A 21053-nucleotide genomic window follows, 5' to 3' on the forward strand; every position below is an offset into this window, starting at 1 on the left:
CCGAGAGATTTATTCTGTCCTTTGACCAACAAACACGATAAAGGTTAACTGACACCAGCTGATAAAATTTGGAGACAACAGCTCTCATGTCAAGCAGTGATATTCATGCTCTGGATTAACAGGAGACGCCTGTAGTGGAAAAAATGTTGACTAAATGTGTTTCTGTCTGTAGCATCAGCAGGAATTTTCACAATGCATTTAGACAACATAAATGTGACAATGTCTGACTCAGTGAGCAAAATAGGATGATATGTGTGATGTGTCTGCTGCTTCTTTAATCATCACAATTTTCAGGAATCTGTCATTATGTGGTGGGTCCACTGTCAACCAGCCAGTATTCTCGCACAGTGACGGTGACTCACTGCAGACTATCATCCTGTCCTGAGGGTGCAGTTTCATACCGAGCCTCCTACAGTCACAGTTAACGGGAGATAAGCTCCTTGCCCCGAGGCCATCTGGGCTCATGGAAGGGCTTACATACCTGGAGCACTGAACTGACGCACGGAGGTAGCTCTGGTCTTGTCGTGGACACGGCTCAGACCGCAACCTTTCGGCACACTCCAGGGCGCCGTGCTGGCTCGGCTGTCTCTGTCCTCAGCTGTGTCGTAGACCTCCACATGGGGAGGGCGCTCCGTCAGGTTTTTGCTGTAATGGCTCAAGCCGTACTGAGCGATCTGGATGGCGTAGAAGTAGCCCTGAGGGCCCCACTGAGTGGACAGAGGCACACCTGGGTGGAAAAGAGGGAGGCAGAAAAGGAGGACGATGGTGTTAAATAAATAAAAATAACCTCCTTATATACAAGAGACCACGGACGACTCATTAGGTAGTTGGTTGTCTACTTTTATAGTGTCTTTAAATGCCTCTAAATGTTGTGTTTACATGCTCATCCTGTTTATGTGAAGGTTTATCTTTAAAGCTCTTTTCAGTCTATTTCAAGTAAATGCTCCTTTTCAGATGGCAGTTGTCAGAACAGAATTTTTCTCAGGCAGTGTCACATTGAGTTCATTGCCACAGTCATATCAATAAAACTGCTCTAAAATTAATTTCTGATATCAAACATACACATTTAGAATTTCTTCAGTAACTGGATGAGACCGACTATGGCAGTGACAAAGATTTAAATCTGGACCTATTTTATAAACACAGATAAAGACAAAAAAAAGCATAAAAAGGTTGGGGAAAAAAGTGCCACCAGCTATAGTAAATGATTGGACGATGTGGTGAAATTCAAGCTAATCTATTGCATTTCACCGGAGGCGAGCTTCCCTGTTCACGCAGCCAGAAATAGCTCAGGCAGGAGAATCACTCTGATTAACAGATAGTTCACTTAAAGACCTTGTGACAGTGAGAGCACATGTGCAACCCAAGCCCCATCCTTCTGAGAAGAAGAACATAATATACTCATGTTAGGGCCGGGCGATGATGTGCCTCCTCCTGTCAAACCCATCACCACTGCACACACAGCTGATCATTTAGGTTCTAGTTTCTTTACTGTCATTTGTGGCGTTTTCCTAATGGGACACATCTTAAACAAAAGGCTTGTTTTTGTGATCCGTTTTTATCTTTCAATACTAGAGGTTAAAGTGAGTATAACATCATCAGCCTCTACACACATGTAATACTGGATCACTGGTCATTTTAACGTAAGTATAAAGACATGGTTTTCTTGTCTATACATGTATGTTATTCATAAACTGCGTGACAAACGGCTCTTATTGTTCCCTCCGATCTTTTAAAATTCCCCCGCCTCTCTTTTGGATGGCACAAGGGTAAGGGCCCTGACACAGGTGAGGTAAGATTATTTTATTTTAGCCAATGAGGTCTTTAGCAGAAACAGATTGTAACTGTTTGTGCTATTGTTAGCTGGCGCACGGTAAATATACTTTGCTCTTTCAACATCAGGTTGTGTTGTTAATGTGCTAATTGGCACACTGGCATCTTGAATCCATCCTGTCTGTCTTCCGGTTTCCCTTTTGAAATGATGAATGCAGACTTAACACAACCCCAAAAATAGATTATAGTTCTTTGAAATGATATTAATTGTTATTTTCCAAATTTTCTACCAATCTGGAATCCGCCTTTCCGCCTCTGTGGAGTTGATTCCTCGTTTTTGTTTTTATACTGCCAATACTGAAAAAAGACTAGCCCTTTTTAGATAGGAATTGTGCAAATTTGCAGGAAAGCCCAATCAGCCTTTTTTCAGCATTGGCAGTATAAAAACAAAATCGGGGAGTGCAGCAAAATGCCACCTACCTACTTTTGTTTATACAGAATGCGCCTTTTTTGGCGCAATGGGGGGCGTGAGCACGTAACAAAACGTGTAGCTCAGCGTGTGACATAAACAGTGACGTGGGAGGGAAGCCACGGCTGGTCAGGCGGCGATTCTCTCGTAAGTCGGCCCGTTCTTCACCGTCCCCGTCATTTGATGGTTAATGGCCTCTTTGTTTGTGAGGACAAGGAGGGCGCGCAATTCCTTGTCTCCCCAGTTTCTCATCTTTACAGTGTCTGTCAGGTTTGCATTTCCCTCTTGCTACTAGCTGCTCGCTAATTCCTGTTATCAGCTGTTTCCTGTTTATCCACTGCCAGTGGCTCGCACGTGCAGCGCCATCAACAGCTCCTCCCACAAGTCATCAACAGCCCCTCCCGTTGCGGAAGGCCGCCTTGGTCTGTTTAAACTTAAAGGGTTCCGCCAATATGACTACCCTACCAGGCGGAAAATTGGGCACCTTGGATCAACTCGCCAATCCGCCTCTGTGTGTATAAATGCTCGCAGCTGGCCGGCAAATCGGCCCAACATTCGTGGAAAATCTGGCAGTGAAAAATCTGCACAATTCCTATTTAAAAAGGGTTATAGACAACCATTCACGCTCACATTCACACCTACGGCCAATTTAGAGTTACCAATTAACCTGCATGTCTTAGGACTGTGGGAGGAAGCTGGAGCGCTCAGAGAAAACCCACGCTGACACAAGGAGAATATGCAAACTCCACACAGACGGGCTCCCCCACCCTGGGTTCAAACCCCCCACCCTTCAAACATGAAATCAGTTTTTACTCATCAACAGGGAGCTTCTCACTAACCTTCCATCCTCCCCTGATCCACTTATTTTCATGAACTGTATCTTCATTACTATGGAGAATTATTTCAGACAGACCAAATTTACTGCATAAAAACAATCATAGCTTGATAACTGCAGAGTGGCAGTCACTAACGAGCACCAGAAAGAGACCTTGTATATTTTCCAACTGCTCCACTGCAGTGTTTCCGATGCAGAGAGCCTATCTGGACAGTTCATCCACATAGATTCACTTTAATCCACAAAGATTTCTCATTTGATTTATTTTCCTTTCAGAAGTCAAAGTGAGATACAGATGACTGTCAGTAAGGTGTGTGAGCGGTCCCTCCTCCCTGCTGTCCCCAGAGCAATGCATTGGAAATATGCAGTTTCACATCATGAGCGGGACATAAATGTATGGCCTATTTTCATGTTTATTTATAGAGGGACATACTATAGACTAATGCCTCCACATTTAGGTAGTAAAGTCGTCATAAACAAATCCTGATTGACAACTGATGCATCTGATTTATGTGTTCATGAAAGAGCAAATGAAACACACATGCACAAACTCTTTTACATCCCCGCTCAAACACACACTTTCCAATCTCATGCCAGACTTTTCTCCATGCTTGTCTTGTTGCTGGTGTCTCCCTTGACAACTTAAGTCAAATGACTGTCAAAATCCTAACACTGTGCTACTTACTGAATAACACTAAGTAATCCATGTGGAATTGACTGTTAAGCCTGCACATATTTTTATGACTCCAGAGAGTGGACTTTTCTAGAAAACTGGGTCTTCTGCCAATTACAGTAGACTTTAAGCCTAAAGAAGTTAATATAGTGGGAAAAGTAAAGCACCGTCTCATTGTTATGCAAGCTTTGTTTTTGACCTCTAGCAGGTCAGCAAAACTGTGACATCTGGATGAAGGTGAGTAGACATTAAAGCTCCATTAAGCAATATGTTTAATATTAATATTGAACCAAATGACTAATGTGTCATGTGAAAGGGTCGATTATAATGCTGAGAATTAACCAGGTCTTTGCAGCTTTTAAAATGTTTTAGAGCAAACATGCTCAGGCAATCTCACTGTGAAGAAGCAAAGTGAACTGGTGGGGAAAGTTCAGCGTAGTGCAGCTGACGCGCAAGACGTTCAGAGACGTTCTTGTTCTCAAGTCTCACAAGTTGCAGGCTAACTGACCACAGTGAGAAATTATGCTATAAAAGCTATATGCTATAAATTATATAAATATAAATAATAAATTATGCTATACTGGACTCTTCTTGTTGGCATGAGGGTGAGTAAGTACTGTCTGTATTTTTTTGCTAAAGTGGTCATTTCCTTTAAATCAAATCTTTTGCATTTGATTCAACTGCTAAAAAGTGAGCAGGCTTAGAGTTTAGTGTAATATGGAGCTACAGCGGACTGTTAGCTCAGCACACACTTCCCTTACCTGGGGCACGTTCAATTAAAAAATGGTTGAATGAAATGTTTCCTCAAAACAGTGTACAACCTTGTGCTTTGCCCAGTGATATCCAAACACATACCTTGTCCTATGTCTCTTCATATTGCTCTGTTAACCACGACGACCCACAAATTGTAAAATGTAGTTTTATATGACTAGTGTGGCTAGCTAGTCACCAAGACTGTCATTTGACTGGATGAACTTCTGTAAATGCCCATGAAGGCAGGATGAGCAACCAAACATTTGAAACCGTCTTACCTGGTTTTACAGGAAGAGAACAGATAGGGATTTTGCTGTAAAAACATTCAAACACTGATTATTTCAAACATTTTTTGGCATATAACAAGACAGAAATGATCAATGACTACAGGGACACAGGATTAAAACTGGGAAAATGTATTTTTCATTTCATTGGGTATTTATCGTTGGCTGGGTGATCCAGCTGGGTACATTATGAAACACTTTGGGGAAATCAAACTATATTTATTTTACTGAATATACCACTTCAAACTACCAAACACAAGAACTCAACACTTCAACTACAGCAGCTGTATCCCAGCTGTTACATGCAAATCACATGTACTGTACGTGTAAGCCTATTGGAAATCAGCACATATGAAAAGAGTAATGTCTGCACACCAAATCTAAACCATAATTTTATGTATTTTTTGACAGAAAAAACTGGGACTCAAATGTTGTCTATTTAAATTATTTTGTGGTTAGGGCTCATTGTGACCTAGCTGCAACCACCATAATTTACAGCAGTGTCCTGGATTCACAGACTATTCATCCCAGCCCTCCTCTGTCTTCACTAGGAAGCTCTGCATCCGTCTTGGTCAGCTGGTTGAATGTGCGCAGGTGTTAGGTTAAGAGAGATCACGCGTCATGCATGTGTTTGCACCCAGGGTGTAAGTGAGAGTGCGTGTGTATTAAGTGCTTAAAAGGTTGTGAAACTGTGTGTGTATGTGTTGGTGAAAATGTTTAAGTGATGGCGGTCTGCGACGGAACTGTGAGCGAAGATAAAGACGGTCCAAGAAAAAGCGAGAGACACAAAAACGAGAACATGATTTAAGAGGCTGTTGTTAGAGAGGATTAACTACTTCCACTAATGATAGTGCTCTGGCTGCTGGGGCTTCATTATTCTCAACTTTTGTTCTTTGTCTCATGGAGGCCCTGCTGCAACAAGGAAAACTAAGACCTCAATTTTTAACCCTCTACTATAAAACCACAAGCCCTGCAGGAGATGTGACAAGTAACGGCACATAAAGGTGATACGACTTTAAGACTCTGTCCTAAAATAAAAACCTAGAGAGCATATTTTTGTAGTCAAAGACTGACTGTGAATTTTAGACTAATTTATATGAAATCCTCTTAATTTTAAGTCTATTTTTTTCATCCCAGTGTTATCACAGTTTAAAGAGGCTTGAGATAGCAGTACAATCTGGGTGCATGTCAACTGGTTTGACCCCTGACACAAGTCACATCCCAACAGACCATGGCAGAAGCCAGAGTGATGTAAAAGGGCCATCAGGACATTTAATGAATATTGCTGAGGGTCCTGTTAAATAACTTTTCCGTGGGTAGCAGGGTGCATTGGGAGTGAAATGCTCCCATGACCTTGTTTAAGCCCTGCAGTTCCTCGGACTGTGACAGGATAATTAATGAACTGCTATTTTCACCTAAAAAATATGCTAAGTTGAAGAGTTGTATGCTTGGGCATGTGGAGTGCTAAATAGCAAGAAGCCTTGGGCTTAATTAATGGACCTTGTTAAATTGTGTGTGTGTGTGTGTGGGTATAGAAGTGTAGCTGTGTTTCCTCTATTTTGGACTAAAAGAAACGGTCTGCATGAAATGAGAGGGTGAGAATAACTTGGCTCCCCGCTGCTCAGCCCAGAGGTACCAACAGATTTGGCTAGATTCCTTTCTGACCCATTTTTTCCCCATTATATACATTCCCTCCCATACATGTGTTGCAGTGGGTCTTTAAAGGGATAGTTTGGATTTTTTGAGAGGGACTGCATGAGGTACTCATCAACAGTGTATTACCTACAGGAGATGACGCTCAGCTCACCCTGAGTTTAGAGAAGCAGGGTGGAGTACTGCCACAGAAGTTAAGGAATGTACTGTTATAGAGGGGTCAGCAAGAAAACATATTTTTTAAACATTATTTTTTCGGCTTTTTGGCCTTTATTGGATAGGAATGTGGTAGCATGAAGGGGGAGAGGGAGAGGGGATGACATGCAGCAAAGGGCTGCAGGTTGGAATCGAACCTGAAGCTGCTGTGGCAAGGATGTAGCCTGTGTACATGGGGCACCTGCTCTACTAGATGAGCTACTGGACGTCCCAGCAAAATGTATTTTAACCACACAAAAAAAAGAGACCCTACCTAAAAATATCAATAACTGTTAATAGTTTCAGTGAAACAGAAGTCAGATCACCTTTAGCTCCTGTCCTGTGACGAATTTCCCAGTAAAACAGAATGTTTTATTGGTCAGTTGTTACAAGACAGATTTAAATCAAATCCTTTACATTTTATTGGACCACTAAAAAGTGGGCAGGTTTAAAGGCTCAAAGCCGGCCAGTGGTTCCACACACACCTCACTCGGGTTAAGATCATGAGGAGGACAAGGGAGAGATGGATTAATGGATTGGATTAATGAATGAACAAATTAGACCTCAGCCTTATTGTTTTGGAAAACAGATTTGATTGTGGGTGTGTCATAACAGTGAGGCTCCAACAGTGTTAGCCAACAGGATAGTAGTATTTGTCAGTGAGACAGACATGAAGCACATCATACCCTTCATGCAACCTTATTTGCTGAAGCTGTCCACAGTAAAATGCGTTGTATAGGCCACTTTCCTCAAGTAAATAAATTCTAGCAAGCAGCCTTTAACCACAGCATTTTGAGGTAACAGCAATTACTGGAGTTAATACACTGACTGTGGACAAGTACCTCATAAAACCCCACTTTAAAAAAATCCAACCTTTCCTGGGAATGCAGTTCCGATAAAAAAAGTAATGAGAACAACATAAACGAAACTATGCAATTCATTGAAAATCAGCCAAACTCATTGGAACTAATCAATCAAATATGTTATTAGACTTTCTGACCTGCCTCATAATTCAGTATTCTCTGCATCTGTATAAAGCCTCTGAGAGAGTGTATAACAGAGTGTCACACATACTTCTTAGAGATTTTACTAAAAAGAAAACGGCCGTGTGTGTTGTTCTGTTTGTGTGATGAACAAAGAAGCTGATTTGTGCCACCACTTCCAAACGAAAAAAAAAAAAAACTGTGGGGAATCCATCTCAGCAAGAATGCCTATTTACTGCTGGCAAATTGCTCCTATAGACACAGGCTATCATTACGCATCTAGCTAACCTCATTACGCTAACCTCAGCAACTGACACTTTGCCAGAAGATATATATCACCTTTTATTACATCGATCCACCGATTCAAGAGCTTTCGTCTTGAGTGGGAAAGGACTGGGGCCAAAAAACTACGAATCTTCTTCTTCTGATTTTCACTGATGTGTTTGAATGTGTAAGGAATGTTTTAGGGGGCTTTAGGAGTTTTTCTGTGTGATGGCGTTTATTTTCTTTCACCGGGGGCTCCACCTATTTGACAATAAAAGAAGGATAATGAATATCTATTTTGTAATTTCAGGCAAGTATACAGGGCCACTTATTGGAGCGAGTGAGGCACAGAACTATATTGATGACAATGTGGTTTGAACTAATAGCCTTTTAAAATGAGCTATTGATCTTTCCTGGTAATTATTTTAAAAGGTACCCTGAAGAGAAAGCAACTTTGAGGATGGACTCAAAAGTGTGAAGGAACAGGGGGCGGGGGGATACACTCACTTAACAGACATCCTGCAAGACATTTACACAAAGACTTGCTGACGGTGTCTGAGTGAAGAAAAGATACATTAATAAATTGACTTCACACAAATTACATTTGGTGGTGTTAAAGAAAGGCTAATGGTGTTTGGGAATGGGCGGCAGAGATTGAGTATGTGCTTTTGAAATCTGATCTATCTTGTTAATGAATTCTTGATTCACTTTCTTACAGATCAAATAGAGAATTTCCGATGCATCGCTTAGCTGGAATACACCTCATTAAGTTAATCATATTTCTCAGAGACATGGGGTTTATTAAAGACAGAGACGAATCAAAGTTTATCATCAAACTCACTGTACATTGTATTCATTTGGTGGGTAGCTTTGAGCTGCATGGAAGGAAAATACCTCTAAAAGTTAGTTCAAACCGAACTCTTTTATATAGTTCGTCTGTTAATGTGAGAAATTGATTGCGTGGATCTGACTTGGATATTCTTGGCTACTGCATCTTGTATCATAGGTAAAGATGCCTGCATATGGACAGAGATGCTCTGCAGTGGGGCTGCAAGTAATGACTATTTTGATTGTCGAATAATCTATCAATTATTCAAACAAATTTGAGAACTGAAGATTAAGAATTGCAATTACTCAATGCTTCTTATTTGGCAATCAGGTGAAACAATGTGTAAAAATGAAGAATGAACATGATAAAAAGAGGTTGTCTTATGACTGAAACACTCGCTTTGTCTTTGCATCTTACAACATTTTGTTGTGCTTAATACATGTAATTAACTAATTTTGTTTGTTTCATCCAAAGAGCCTCTTCTCTTTTGTCAGACTGCTTTTGGCTCCACACACCTGACACAAAGCCTTTCACATCTGTTTCTCTAGTATTTAAACAGATAGTTTAAGTTTAAGGGGTTCTTAAAAATATAAAATAACATAAAATTAGCTGCATAGTGCATCAAACTGTTAAAACCACCATGTGAAAAATTAAGATCTGACACAGGTGTGTATTCTCAAACATTCCTGTGATGAACATTCATAAAACAAAGACTTACCTTCCACGCCACTGATACACTTGACACGGTCACGGACCTCCACGTTGTATCCCTCAAATGACATGAAGACTCCGTCGGGGTGGTAGGGTTCACGCTGTGTGTAAACCTTTGAATAGCTGTGCTGGAACTCGAACCGATCGTAGCCGTCATACTGCACCACTTTGCCGTACACCTCAAAGTATTTCTCCATCCAGCTGAAGGGCAGGTAAATCTCCCCGCCCTCTCGCCGGCCTTTGATTGTAGATTCATCATTGATCAGGCAGTCGATTTCTTCATTCTTGATCCCTGCGACAACCCCGACGACAGGCGGGGGCTCTGGAGGTTGCGGAGGGTGTTGCTGGCTGCTGATGCTAGCATCTCCCACCTTGGGACTTGGAGCCACCAGGGCAGCGCGGGGCAGGAAGCGTAGGGTGGTGTCACTGGAGCAGCGGTTCCAAAGCAACACAGTGATGAGTGTGAAGAGGGCGCAGATAACGATGAGGGTCTTGTAGTTCACCCGAGCAGCCAGGCAGCGCATGGTCACAACTCGCCTGCATGACACAAAGACAAGGGATACATTAGAAGCATGTATGATTGATAACTTGTTGGGAAACGGTCAGGTAAATTAACATGTTATCTGTAAGTCCTTGTAGCCTTGTTTTTTAAAAGCCGATCAAACAGTATTGACCAGTGACGGTATAAAAAGATGGACGATGTGTCTCCACTTCCTCCCACTGTGCAAGAATGAAGCCACTGCCATCTTGTGCCAGGGCCAGAGTTTCTGCAAAAGCAATCTCTAGGATATCGAGTTCCTGTCGTCTAACAAATTGCAAGCAGCACTGTTGTTGGTGAGCATAGCGACTGGCACGCACAGCTGTCAATCATGCTGTCAAACCACTGTTTTATAGTATCTAATAACTAGTTGTAACCAAACTTATGTGAAAAACAAACAATTGAACATACATTAGCAAGATAACGACCTAAAATGAAAGAAAAAGATCATTGGGAAAAAACAGTTTGATGTCCATCCATCCATCCATCCATCCATCCATCCATCCATCCATTTTCAACCGCTTATCCAGGGCCAGGTCATGGGGGCAGCAGGCCAACCAAGGCACCCCAGACGTCCCTCTATCCAGCAACACTTTCCAGCTCCTCCTGGAGGACCCCAAGGCATTCCCGGCCAGGTGAGATATGTAATCCCTTCAGCGTGCTCTGGGTCTGCCTCAGGGCCTCCTACCAGTGGGACGTGCATGAAACACCTACAGCGGGAGGCTTCCAGGAGGCATTCTGATCAGATGCCTGAACCACCTCAAGTGACCCCTTTCGACGGGAAGGAGCAGTGCCTCTACTCCGAGCTCCCTCCGGATGTCTGAGCTCCTTACCCTATCTCTAAGGCTGAGTCCAGCCAACTCACTGAGAAAACTCATTCTGGCCGCTTGTATCCATGATCTCATTCTTTCGGCCACTACCCAGAACTCATGACCATAGACGAGGGTTGGGATGTCGATGGACCAGTAAATTTAAGCTTTGCCTTTCAGCTGTTTGACGTGTATATTGATATTATAGTTTGACCCATGTCCCATCCACTAAAATGGAGGGGGTGAGGTTTATGACCTATAGTGCAGCCTTAACAACAGTGAGTACATTTATATGCATAAAAGAGACAAGGTTACTGTAAAATCTGCCTTTACATGCAGCTATCAGATTTATCCTCTACCCCTGAGTTGGAGCTACGACTTTAAAAGATACTTTTTATTGCCGGAGCATTTGGACTGACTGCAGTGAGATGGATAGGCTGTGTGTGTCTGCACAGTTTGTCCTTTCAGCAAGAATGGCTCTGAATTTTACAATTAGTCAAATGTTTAGCAGTGGAAACTCACTTATTTAGACTTCTAGAGGGCTCTCAGTGTCAGTTTCAGCTTTAGTCAGACTTTGAATAAAATAATTTTGAAAACAAGGTTGCATTGCTATGCATAATAATGTTTCCTTTCATCCTGCAGTACTTTTGTTACAGCGGGCCCTGTTTGAAGTCTTTGTTATGCACACGTGTGCATTTAAAAAGCTGATTAGAAACCCGTATACATGGACACAAGACATCAGCTTTCTCCAGGAGAAATCTACCTCAGGGAAATCTCTAATCCCCCTCACGATTACTGAATCTGGGTTTTTAGTTTATATTAAAAAAAAGAAGAATCACCTTGCTGGAGAAAGTGCACTGTAACCTGGTTACTTAAATGCATGTAAACGCACTAGGCGAGAGAACCACTCTGCTTTTTCTCAATAATTTTTCAAGATCAGTGAAAAATCAGTTGATTAATATTAACTATAGTTGTACAAAATAGATTAAATAAATTAGGTCAGCATTCATCAAAAATAATTTGAATAAAGCCAAAAGAAAGTAGACAAACATCTGATGCAAATGAGCTACATGGTAAATAACACCACTGAGCAACTGTCAAGTACAGTACAAGTGTTATCCAGTGATTGTCTCATGCTCTCATGAAACACTGCAGAAACCCAAGAGACTGCCACTTGGAACAACTTTCCCTAAATAGATGACAAGTTGTAATTTGTGTCAAACACATTTTTTGCTCACTTTTGTTTGGTGAGAAGTCTGTCTAGCTGTGGATGAGTCAAGCACATGAGGACATGAGTTGGTAAATGTAGAGTCTGTTAATAATTAAGACTGTACTCTCCAAACAAAGCCAAGTCTGGTGTGGTCACATATGCGTAATGGCAGGTCTGTGACCAATAAGAAGCTCTGGATTGTGCTTTCATTGCTGCCTTGTGCATGTGCGTCTCATTTACTACCCAACAAACGACTACTGTCTGCAGTTGGTCTTTCGGTCGACTCATCCATCATTTTTACTTCTTGTTTTGGGATGCTTTCAAGTCACTTCTGCTCCTCACTGCACCTCATAAACGGTTTTATCTGGCACACTCGCAATTAAAGAAACAGTTTAACATTTTGGGACATATACTAATTAGCTTAAATGAGAACATTGATGATACTTTCCGCAAAGCCAAGATTGGAAATGGGGATACAGCTAGCCTGGCTCTGCTCAAAGGCAACAAACTCTACTTTCTATATCAAAACCTCCAAAGCTCACTGTTTAACAGGTTATATCTTGCGTGTTTTCCTGTTTCCTGCATTTCATACGGAGTCCAGCCATATAGTAGGCTTTGACCAAACGAAAACCTCTGAAAAATGAGTCCGAGTCTGAGCTGAAAAATGAAGCCAAAAACTGCAGTCCCCTGAACGGTTGCTTGAGGCTGGTTCCAGAAGCCAGTCAATCCCCATAGACTCCCATGTTAAAATGTCCAACCTTACAGCAGAAATAAACATGTTTACACCCTGGCACAACAACCAGTTTTGAATTTTTATATAAAACACTGGTTAACATTGTATTACAGCTTAAAGTTACACATAATTAAGGGCAGACTGCTTCAAGTAACAGGCTGTCAGGCTGATACTGTCCTCGGCTTCACAGTCAGATCTACCCCTTACTCCTCCACAGCGCCAGTCTCCCAAATATGGTCACTTCTGGCTCTAAAAGAAAAAATAATTAATAATAGGATGGTGACTGCCAAAATGCCGAACTCAAGGCTGACGTCACGGTCGCTACGTCAATTATTTCATATATACTATGGTTTTGACCTAGTCTTGTTATCTTTGACCTGCTCAGCCCATATCGCATCTCCAGTTTCCTTACATCCTTCAGCCCAATTACCCTTTCGAAAGGTTTACGCTATCACTCACAATTAAGTTGTATATTGACATGTCTAAATCCAGTCTTGAGAAACATTTTCTTTTACAGAAAAGGTTACTGTCACTATATGATTGTTTATATTCTGCCTTTATCGGATTTTGGGTTCTGTACATTTCCGATTTGTACATCTATCTATTTTCACTGCAGTTATCTCTGTTATTTAAACTTCTCTGTACTTTGGTCAACATTTAATATTAAAGTGACTTGACTTGCTCACAGTATTATATTCAATAGCAGTTCAACAACATTTGAGATTGCACAAACTCCAATTTTTCTTATAGGTCTGCTGTTGGCCTAACTGCATATAAACGGAGACCTCTCACAATGCAATGAGAGATGCTGCTGGATGAATCAGTCTGGATCCATGTTTTCATGTCCTCTGCGCTTCTCTGGCATTTTCACCAAGCCAGTGAGGAATCAATACACATACTGAGGTCTCCTCCTCCACACTAATTACAGCTTACTGCTCAAAGGATTCACCATTACAGTGACGACAAACTCCTCTGATGACAGAGGAAGGAGGAGGAAAATCATTACTCCCCAAGTTCATTTCAATATCCCACCTTAAACGAGGCACTACTAAAGGTCAGTTCAATTAATGTGCATTAATTGGACGATAGCAATGTCCTACAGCACTGCAGAGTCAAATTACAGGGCTAGTGGATTCTTGAACAAAGTTAATGTCTTAGATGACTCTTACCAGATAGGAAAGTGGACTTCCAGAGTGCTTTAACAAGCAAATGTTGAGTGAGTCCAAGTTCCAGAAGATGAATAGCCTCCCTCTAAATTAAGGCTTAGGAAGAAAACTGAAAGAGCCAAACACTGAATTTAGGCTTTGCTTGTGTAATAAAGGGGTTGAGATGAGTCCACTCAAACAGGCAAAGCATCCCTTTCTCCAGGGCACAACTGAATAATTTTCATTCCATAACAAAAAGGAGGACAATTATTATATTCTTTCTTATACGGTTGAGTTTAAAGCAGCTGTATGCAACATTCGGAGCATATCTAGGGTGGGCTCCAAGCTTCTGCAATGACATCGTCCGGATAACAGCCGCAACTGCCACATGAGCACAGAGTGGCAGTGATTAGCAAGCCAGTGGGATGAACACACATGGCATGGCAGGACCTCCTACCACAACAAAGGACAGAAAAGCTTAGATTTAAACACACACAGAGGAAATGTGACTTCATTATATGCACAGGACCCAATAACGATATCTTTACATAGCAAATAGTGGTTTGCTACTGTATTAATGCCCTCTAAGTGGCGTCCAGAGACTTTAAAACTTTCTGCTGTTGTCTTCCAGGCAGTGGAAAAAAAAGCTTTGTTATATCTCTGCACCTGATAAATCATTGCCACACATACAAACTATCATTGATATTTGGAGAAATGTCAGCTTGGTGCAGTGATGAAAGATTGGGCCGACAGCAGCTCTGACAAAGCTGCGAATGCGAAGGAGAGGGCCTGGGGACTGCACCCTGAAAGATAAGTAGGACCGGCCCTGTCAAGGAACCGACTATAAATAATTGCTTCTTTTTATAGTGATTCGTCGCTGGTGTTGAGCTCAGGCTCAAGGTGGATAGACATGGGCTTAAGCACTGCAGCATGGAGAGTATCCTAATGCTCGCACTGACTACAAGATGATTCGTCTGAAGCCATGTCCCATTTCCTGAATGTAATTTACACGCTACAGTAAGCACACTGGAAGAGGAGTCAATGTCACGGGTCACAAGATGCAGTTTGTTTATAGATCAAAAATCATGGGTGTTTTGATTCAGGTGATAGCTCTCTCTCGCTGTTTATTTCTCATCCACATCTGGCACATGAATAGGCATTTGCTCATTTACCACCTGGTTGAAACGAGCTCTAGAGGGTGAAACTTTAAACACGGTCGAAGGAAATGTCATTTATAGCAGAGCAAGAGAAACAAAGCAAGACAGTGCAGAGGAGAGAGAGAAAGAGACTAATGAAAAATTAAACTGTATTTGTTACGTGTTCCATTACAATATGAGATAAAACTTAGCAACAGATAAAAAAGGAAAGGTATACACAACACACTGTTGAAAATTCACTTGTCAGACGGTGATAGATTTGGCAAAGCCTTGTGCAAATATCAAGCCTGGGTTATTACAACAAAATTCGCTTTAAGGGAAACTTCCGTATTTTTGAACCTGTGCCCTATTTTCCCATGTTTTCATGGATAAGTGACTAATGGGAACAACAATTTTGAAATTGGTCCAGTATTGAGCGGACTGCTGCAGCCACAGTGGCGAAACAAGCTGCAATATAATCCTTATGGGCAATTGTGCACCGTTAATTTAGGTCCACCGAAAGTGCTTGTTGTTGCCACGGACAGGCTCAGATTGTTATTAGAAGTGTTTGACAACATACAAAACACTACACATCTACAAGATTTTCAGTGTTATGGCTGAATGTTGAACTGATTCCGACCATGTGAAAAAGTCCACAAGATTTCTGCACAACACTTCCGCTTGATCGAGACCTGCTTACACACACAAACAAACAGAACGGATCAGCGAAAGGTAAGGAAAAATTAGGGCTGCCCCTGACTAAGAATATTCCATGTCGACCAATAGTCATCATTTAGGACCATTAGTCGACAAGTCGGCCGCATGTTTACGATATTAACTGAATTATTAAACTATATATTTTCAGCGGGGCAACACAATGGTTTGAGTTGAAGGTGTGAGAAAGAATAGTATCAGTAACATTGTTAACACTGTGCTACATTACAGAGAAATACAAAACCGTACTAATGAACCTTCATTAATATAGGCCTATATTTTATCTACAAATGCACGTCACACACTGAGCGAGCCGTCTGTTAATGATGCTGTGGGCTAATGGGCATGTAGCTGCTTCCATGTTTCAGGTGATAGGTCATGTTTGTAGTCGACCAATGAAGATGAGTTTACATATCACCTTGGGTTCGTCCTTCACCTTCTCAAAATGATCCCACACTTTGGATTTCCTGCCCGACATGTTATTTACTAGCCTGTGGAATAACCGCAGGTACCAGCCCTGGAAATTAACCTGAGTCCTGTCTGACTGCTGAGCGTGGACACTTCCTGTGTCTGTCCTTTCAAATTAAATTCCCACATGGTCCAGTCACATAGGTTTTGATTTATTTTGACAAGGCACAGCTCCTAATAGAGCTTAACGTTTATTGTTTTTGTTTGTTTTTTCTGCGACTAAGTGACCAGTGAAATCTTGCCTACAAATGACCTTTCTGGTTGGCTAACATTTGGCCAACTATTTGGGGGCAGCCCTAAGAAAAATGTTTCATTTCTCTGAAGGGTCCTTTCTGTAATGTTGTTAGACACTTATTATTGCAATCTGAGCCTGTCAGTGACAAAACAAGCACTTTCAGTGAATGTAAATTGTCAGATGCTGGTCTATGTGTAAATGGGCGCAGGCTCCTAATCTGTGAGTTTAAGTCATCTTAACGTATGCTGTTCTTTATCTCTATTGACTTGTTCCATGTTATATTTAATATCATTTATGGTGGGAAACATGCAATAAAGACACTGAAAGCAGGTGGTTACAGGTAATGGGTAAGGACGCTGAAACAATAAAGTCAAAACAAAACAGACCCGAAAGCTAGAACAGCAGTACGCTGCCATTCATTGTGAGTGGGTTGTTTTAATGCAAGACTGTTTTCGGTCTAAATCCCTGCTCAGGCAGCAGAGCCAATAAACTCTCCAATCTTTCTAAATTTAAATAAATGTGTGTATTTAAATCCACATAAAGAGCAATAACATTTTGTTTTATGTCCTGTTAACTAAGTTAACAAAACAATTCAGTTTAACACTGTTATTAATGTCCTCCTTACTGTGTTTCCTCAAATGAGGATGTTTGTAAATCACATCTGCTGCTTTTGCATGAGCTAATTACAAGGCAAACAAACAACATTTAGCTAGTTCCTCAGATAGTAGCTGTATTGTCTCTGGTACATTTTGACCCAAATTCACTTACATCTATTAGGAGTCTGTTCTCACCAGAAAAACAACAGCATCAGTTGTTTATTCAAAAACTCAGAATGACTTGTGTTTAAGTTTCCCTGACAAGCAACCTCTTCAGTTGTTTGAATAATGACAGTCCTCTCTCAGTAGCAAAGACAGCAGTGTAGTAGTGGTGTGTTATACAACCACACAAGCTGTTAGGGAGGAGGTCAGAGTGAATAGTTGAGAGTACAACTTGTGTGGATTAAACACCGGAGACTGCAGTTTGAATCCTGCTTCCTACCGACAGTGTACTTTGAAAACTCTTTAATGGTTGGCAAAATGATTGTGGCTATGGTTAGGTATAAAAAAACAGACATTAGAGGATCAGAAAAAGATTTGGAACACTGTTTTTATCCTATCCTTTAGGTATGAGGACTTATTTATAAGATATGGATGGACCTTTGTGTAATCCACTTGTTATCAGCTCAACTCTGGAAGTGTGGCATAGATATAATCCCTCTGGTAATAACACGGTTTTGATGTGGGAAGGAAAAACTACACTGACATAAAATATATAAAAAAGACAGATGCAACTGGACAGGAGGTGAAAGACAATCCTGTTGGAGGATAAAAGTCTTCCATGCTTGACAGATTAAGGAAAAAGACACTGGAAAACAAAAGCAGCTTTTCAGTTTACGTGCTCTCTGTGTCCCGCCTCGGAAAATTGAACAGTGCCTGAAATAGCAGCCGGTGACTTGTTGAGACTTTGGATTTTTATATCATGGCATCATTTTTCTGAATATCTGAATGATCAAACTACATCGGGCAGAGAGGGAATGAAGAGAAACTTTGGCATATTGTTATCTATTTAATAAATCAAATCCTGTTCCTCTCATGCAAACAAACTGGAGGTTATGAATATAACCAATGTTCCCTGGGGGAGGAAAACGAGGTACAACACATTAGTATGTGGATTGCGTCCTCGCGAGACCAACCTGAAGAAACTTTTTCAACACGCCTGTCAAGGCCAATGAGACTGTCGCAGGCAAGGGAAGTCCCGCCTTCCCTCGGGGCTATAAAATACCCTGCACAGTCTCATTTCCTCAATCTAAACTGCACTTCACCGAGCCTAATGAAAAAGGCGGTGAGGGGCTAACTTGTGTTGTACCTCGTTTCCCTCCCTCAGGGAACATTGGTTATATTCATAACCTCCAGTTCCCTTTCGGTCGGTGCACTTGGTACAACACATTAGTATGGGGACCTATCATCAAGCCCCGAGACGCCCCTGCAGCTTGACTGAGAAGACCCAGCTCAGCAGCAACCGTGATGTCAGTTACATCACTTCCCTGCTGAGAGCACAGACCGAGTGACATCCTGAGCTGTCACATCCAGACAATAAAATTTCATAAATGTATGTGAAGAGGCCCAGCTTGCCGCTGAACATACATCCTCCACTGAAACTCCTTTAAACAGAGCCCAGGACGCAGCCATGCCCCTGGTGGAGTGAGCGCGCACTCCGCCAGGCACCCGCACGTTTTTACAGGTGTAGGCACGGGAGATCGCCTCAACAACCCAATGAGAGAGGCGCTGTTTGGACAGCGCTCTGCCTTTAACTGGTTTAGCCAAACAGACAAAAAGCTGGTCCGTAGTTCGTACCTCCCGTGTGTGGTCGATATACGCGCGCAACGCACGCACCGGGCACAAATTATGCAAACACTGCTGTTCAGCGGATACAAAGGGAGGTGGCGAAAAGGACGACAGTTCACAAGTCAAAGCCTTGTAAAATAAGGTCGGCACCTTAGGGATGTATGCCGGATTAGGGCGCAGCACCACTTTAGAATAGTCCAGCGCAAACTGCGTGCATGACGGAGAGAGCATGTAAATCCCCTGTGCGTTTTGCTGAACACAAGGCCAATAAGAGCGCAGTCTTATACGAAAGCATGTCAATGCCGATAGACTGCAGTGGCTCAAAAGGTGCGTCACACAACGTGTCCAAAACCAGAACAAGGTCTTCTTTCAAAGCACACCCTTCATGAAACGCATCACCAGGGGATAAGAGCCAGGGGACTTCCCTTGAAATCCCACATGACAGGCAGAAATGGCTGAAAGATACACTTTTATTGTGGAGGAGGAAAGCCCTTTCTCTAACAATTTCTGAAGAAAAGTTAAAATCTCCACCACAGAGCTCTGAAAAGGAGAGATATGTCTCTCCACACGCCAAGCCTCAAAAGCACGCCACTTGAGCGTGTACAGTCCCTGTGTGGATGGTGCCCTGGCACTTTGGATCGTATCGATCACATTATCTGGTATATCTGCAGCCGTCAGGTTCTCCCTCTCAGGGGCCAGGCCCACAGACCCCAAATGTCCGGCCATGGGTGCCATATCTGTCCCTGGGCCTGGGACAGCAGGTGTCTGCGCACGGGGATGCACCAGGGCTCCCCTTTCAACAGCGCCACGATTCCACAAACCATGCCTTCCTTGGCCAGCGAGGAGCAATCAGGATCATAGTTAATCCCTCTAGGCGCACGCGCTCCAGTGTGGTCTGAATCAGCGCCACCGGAGGAAACGCATACAGGAGCGTCCGCGGCCACTGATGGGCTAGCGCATCTAACCCGAGAGGCGTGCTCCTGTCCCGTAGTGAGAAGAACATGGGACAATGTGTGTTTTCTCTTGAGGCAAAGAGATCTACGGAAGCCCTGCCGAACCGTTCCCAGATCTGTCCCACTATCTCCAGGTGGAGTCTCCACTCTCTCGCCAAGGGAAAGCCCCTGGAGAGGAGGTCCGCTCCGCTGTTCAACACTCCCGGGATGTGTGTCGCTCTGAGAGGCAACAGGTGCCTGTTGCTCCATGAAAGCAGACTGTGGGAGAGAGAGAGCAGTGGGAGAGAGCGTGTCCCTCGCTGTTTGTTTATGTGCGCAATTACGCACGCATTGTCGCTGTGCACCAGAACATGATGGCCGGCCAGCAGACCTGCCCTGTAAAAATGCCTCAGTGACAGAAATACAGCGTATAACTCCAGCGTATTGATGTGCCATGTTCTTTCCTCGTCCGTCAAGGACCCGTTCACGTGAACGTTCCTGCAAATGCCTCCCCAGCCCTGTTTTGAGGCGTCTATGGTGACCAGAACACGCAAGAGGACCCGTCCAAGAGGCGCTCCTTCGCTCAGACGCACAGAGTTTCTCCACGGGAGCAGAGCGTCCATGCATGCGGGTGTGATCCGCACCCTCTCGCCGCTCCGGTGGGCGGGGAATAATTGTTTTGCATGCACCCATCACTGGAATTTCCTCATCAATAGCAGGCCCAGAGGCACAGCTGGAATCATTGAGGCCATAAATCCCAGCTGTTGCTGACATTGACGGAGACGGACAATGTGATGCAGTTGAAACTGCGACAGACAGCAACTGAAAGCAGAAATTCTCCGGGATGACAACCTGTCCACGGAGTCCAAACCCCAGTGCTTGCAGGTGCGCCATTAATCTGGCTGTGTGGACATTTGCCTGATGAGCCGAGTCTGCCAGAATTAATAGATCGTCCAGATAGTCGAGGACCCATATGCCCTGACTCCTGATTGGCGCTAGCGCTGCTTCCAGGCATTTGGTAAAGATGTGCGGCGTGAGAGACAAGCCGAATGGCAGAACTTGGTATTCGTACACAGTGCCTTCATAAGCAAAACGCAGAAACTGTCTGTGTTTCGGCAGTATTGCTATGTGAAAATATGTGTCCTTTAGGTCCACTGTAGTACACCAATTCCCCGGTCGGACAGATTGCATCACCTGACATAAGGTGAGCATCCTGAATTTGAATTTCCATAGGTGTCTGTTTAACTTCCTCAGATCCAAGATCGGCTGGAGGCCCCCGTCCTTTTTTGGAATGACGAAGTAGCGGCTGTAAAATCCGCACTGAGTC

The 21053-nt window shown here is 42.8% G+C and overlaps 1 protein-coding gene across 1 annotated transcript in view; it reads right to left on the minus strand.

The window, feature by feature from the left end:
* glceb (glucuronic acid epimerase b) overlaps window positions 1–21053 on the minus strand; it is an 86257-nt gene that overhangs the window by 16385 nt on the left and 48819 nt on the right. The window contains exons 3-4 of the mRNA XM_049593326.1: window positions 9430–9959; window positions 482–727 (exon numbers count right to left, since the gene is read on the minus strand). Coding sequence (XP_049449283.1) covers window positions 482–727; window positions 9430–9946 — 763 coding nt within the window. The 5' untranslated portion in view covers window positions 9947–9959. The remainder of the gene's footprint in view (window positions 1–481; window positions 728–9429; window positions 9960–21053) is intronic.

This window comes from Epinephelus fuscoguttatus, linkage group LG2 (genome assembly GCF_011397635.1).
Source record: "Epinephelus fuscoguttatus linkage group LG2, E.fuscoguttatus.final_Chr_v1".
Taxonomy (NCBI): Eukaryota; Metazoa; Chordata; class Actinopteri; order Perciformes; family Serranidae; genus Epinephelus; species Epinephelus fuscoguttatus.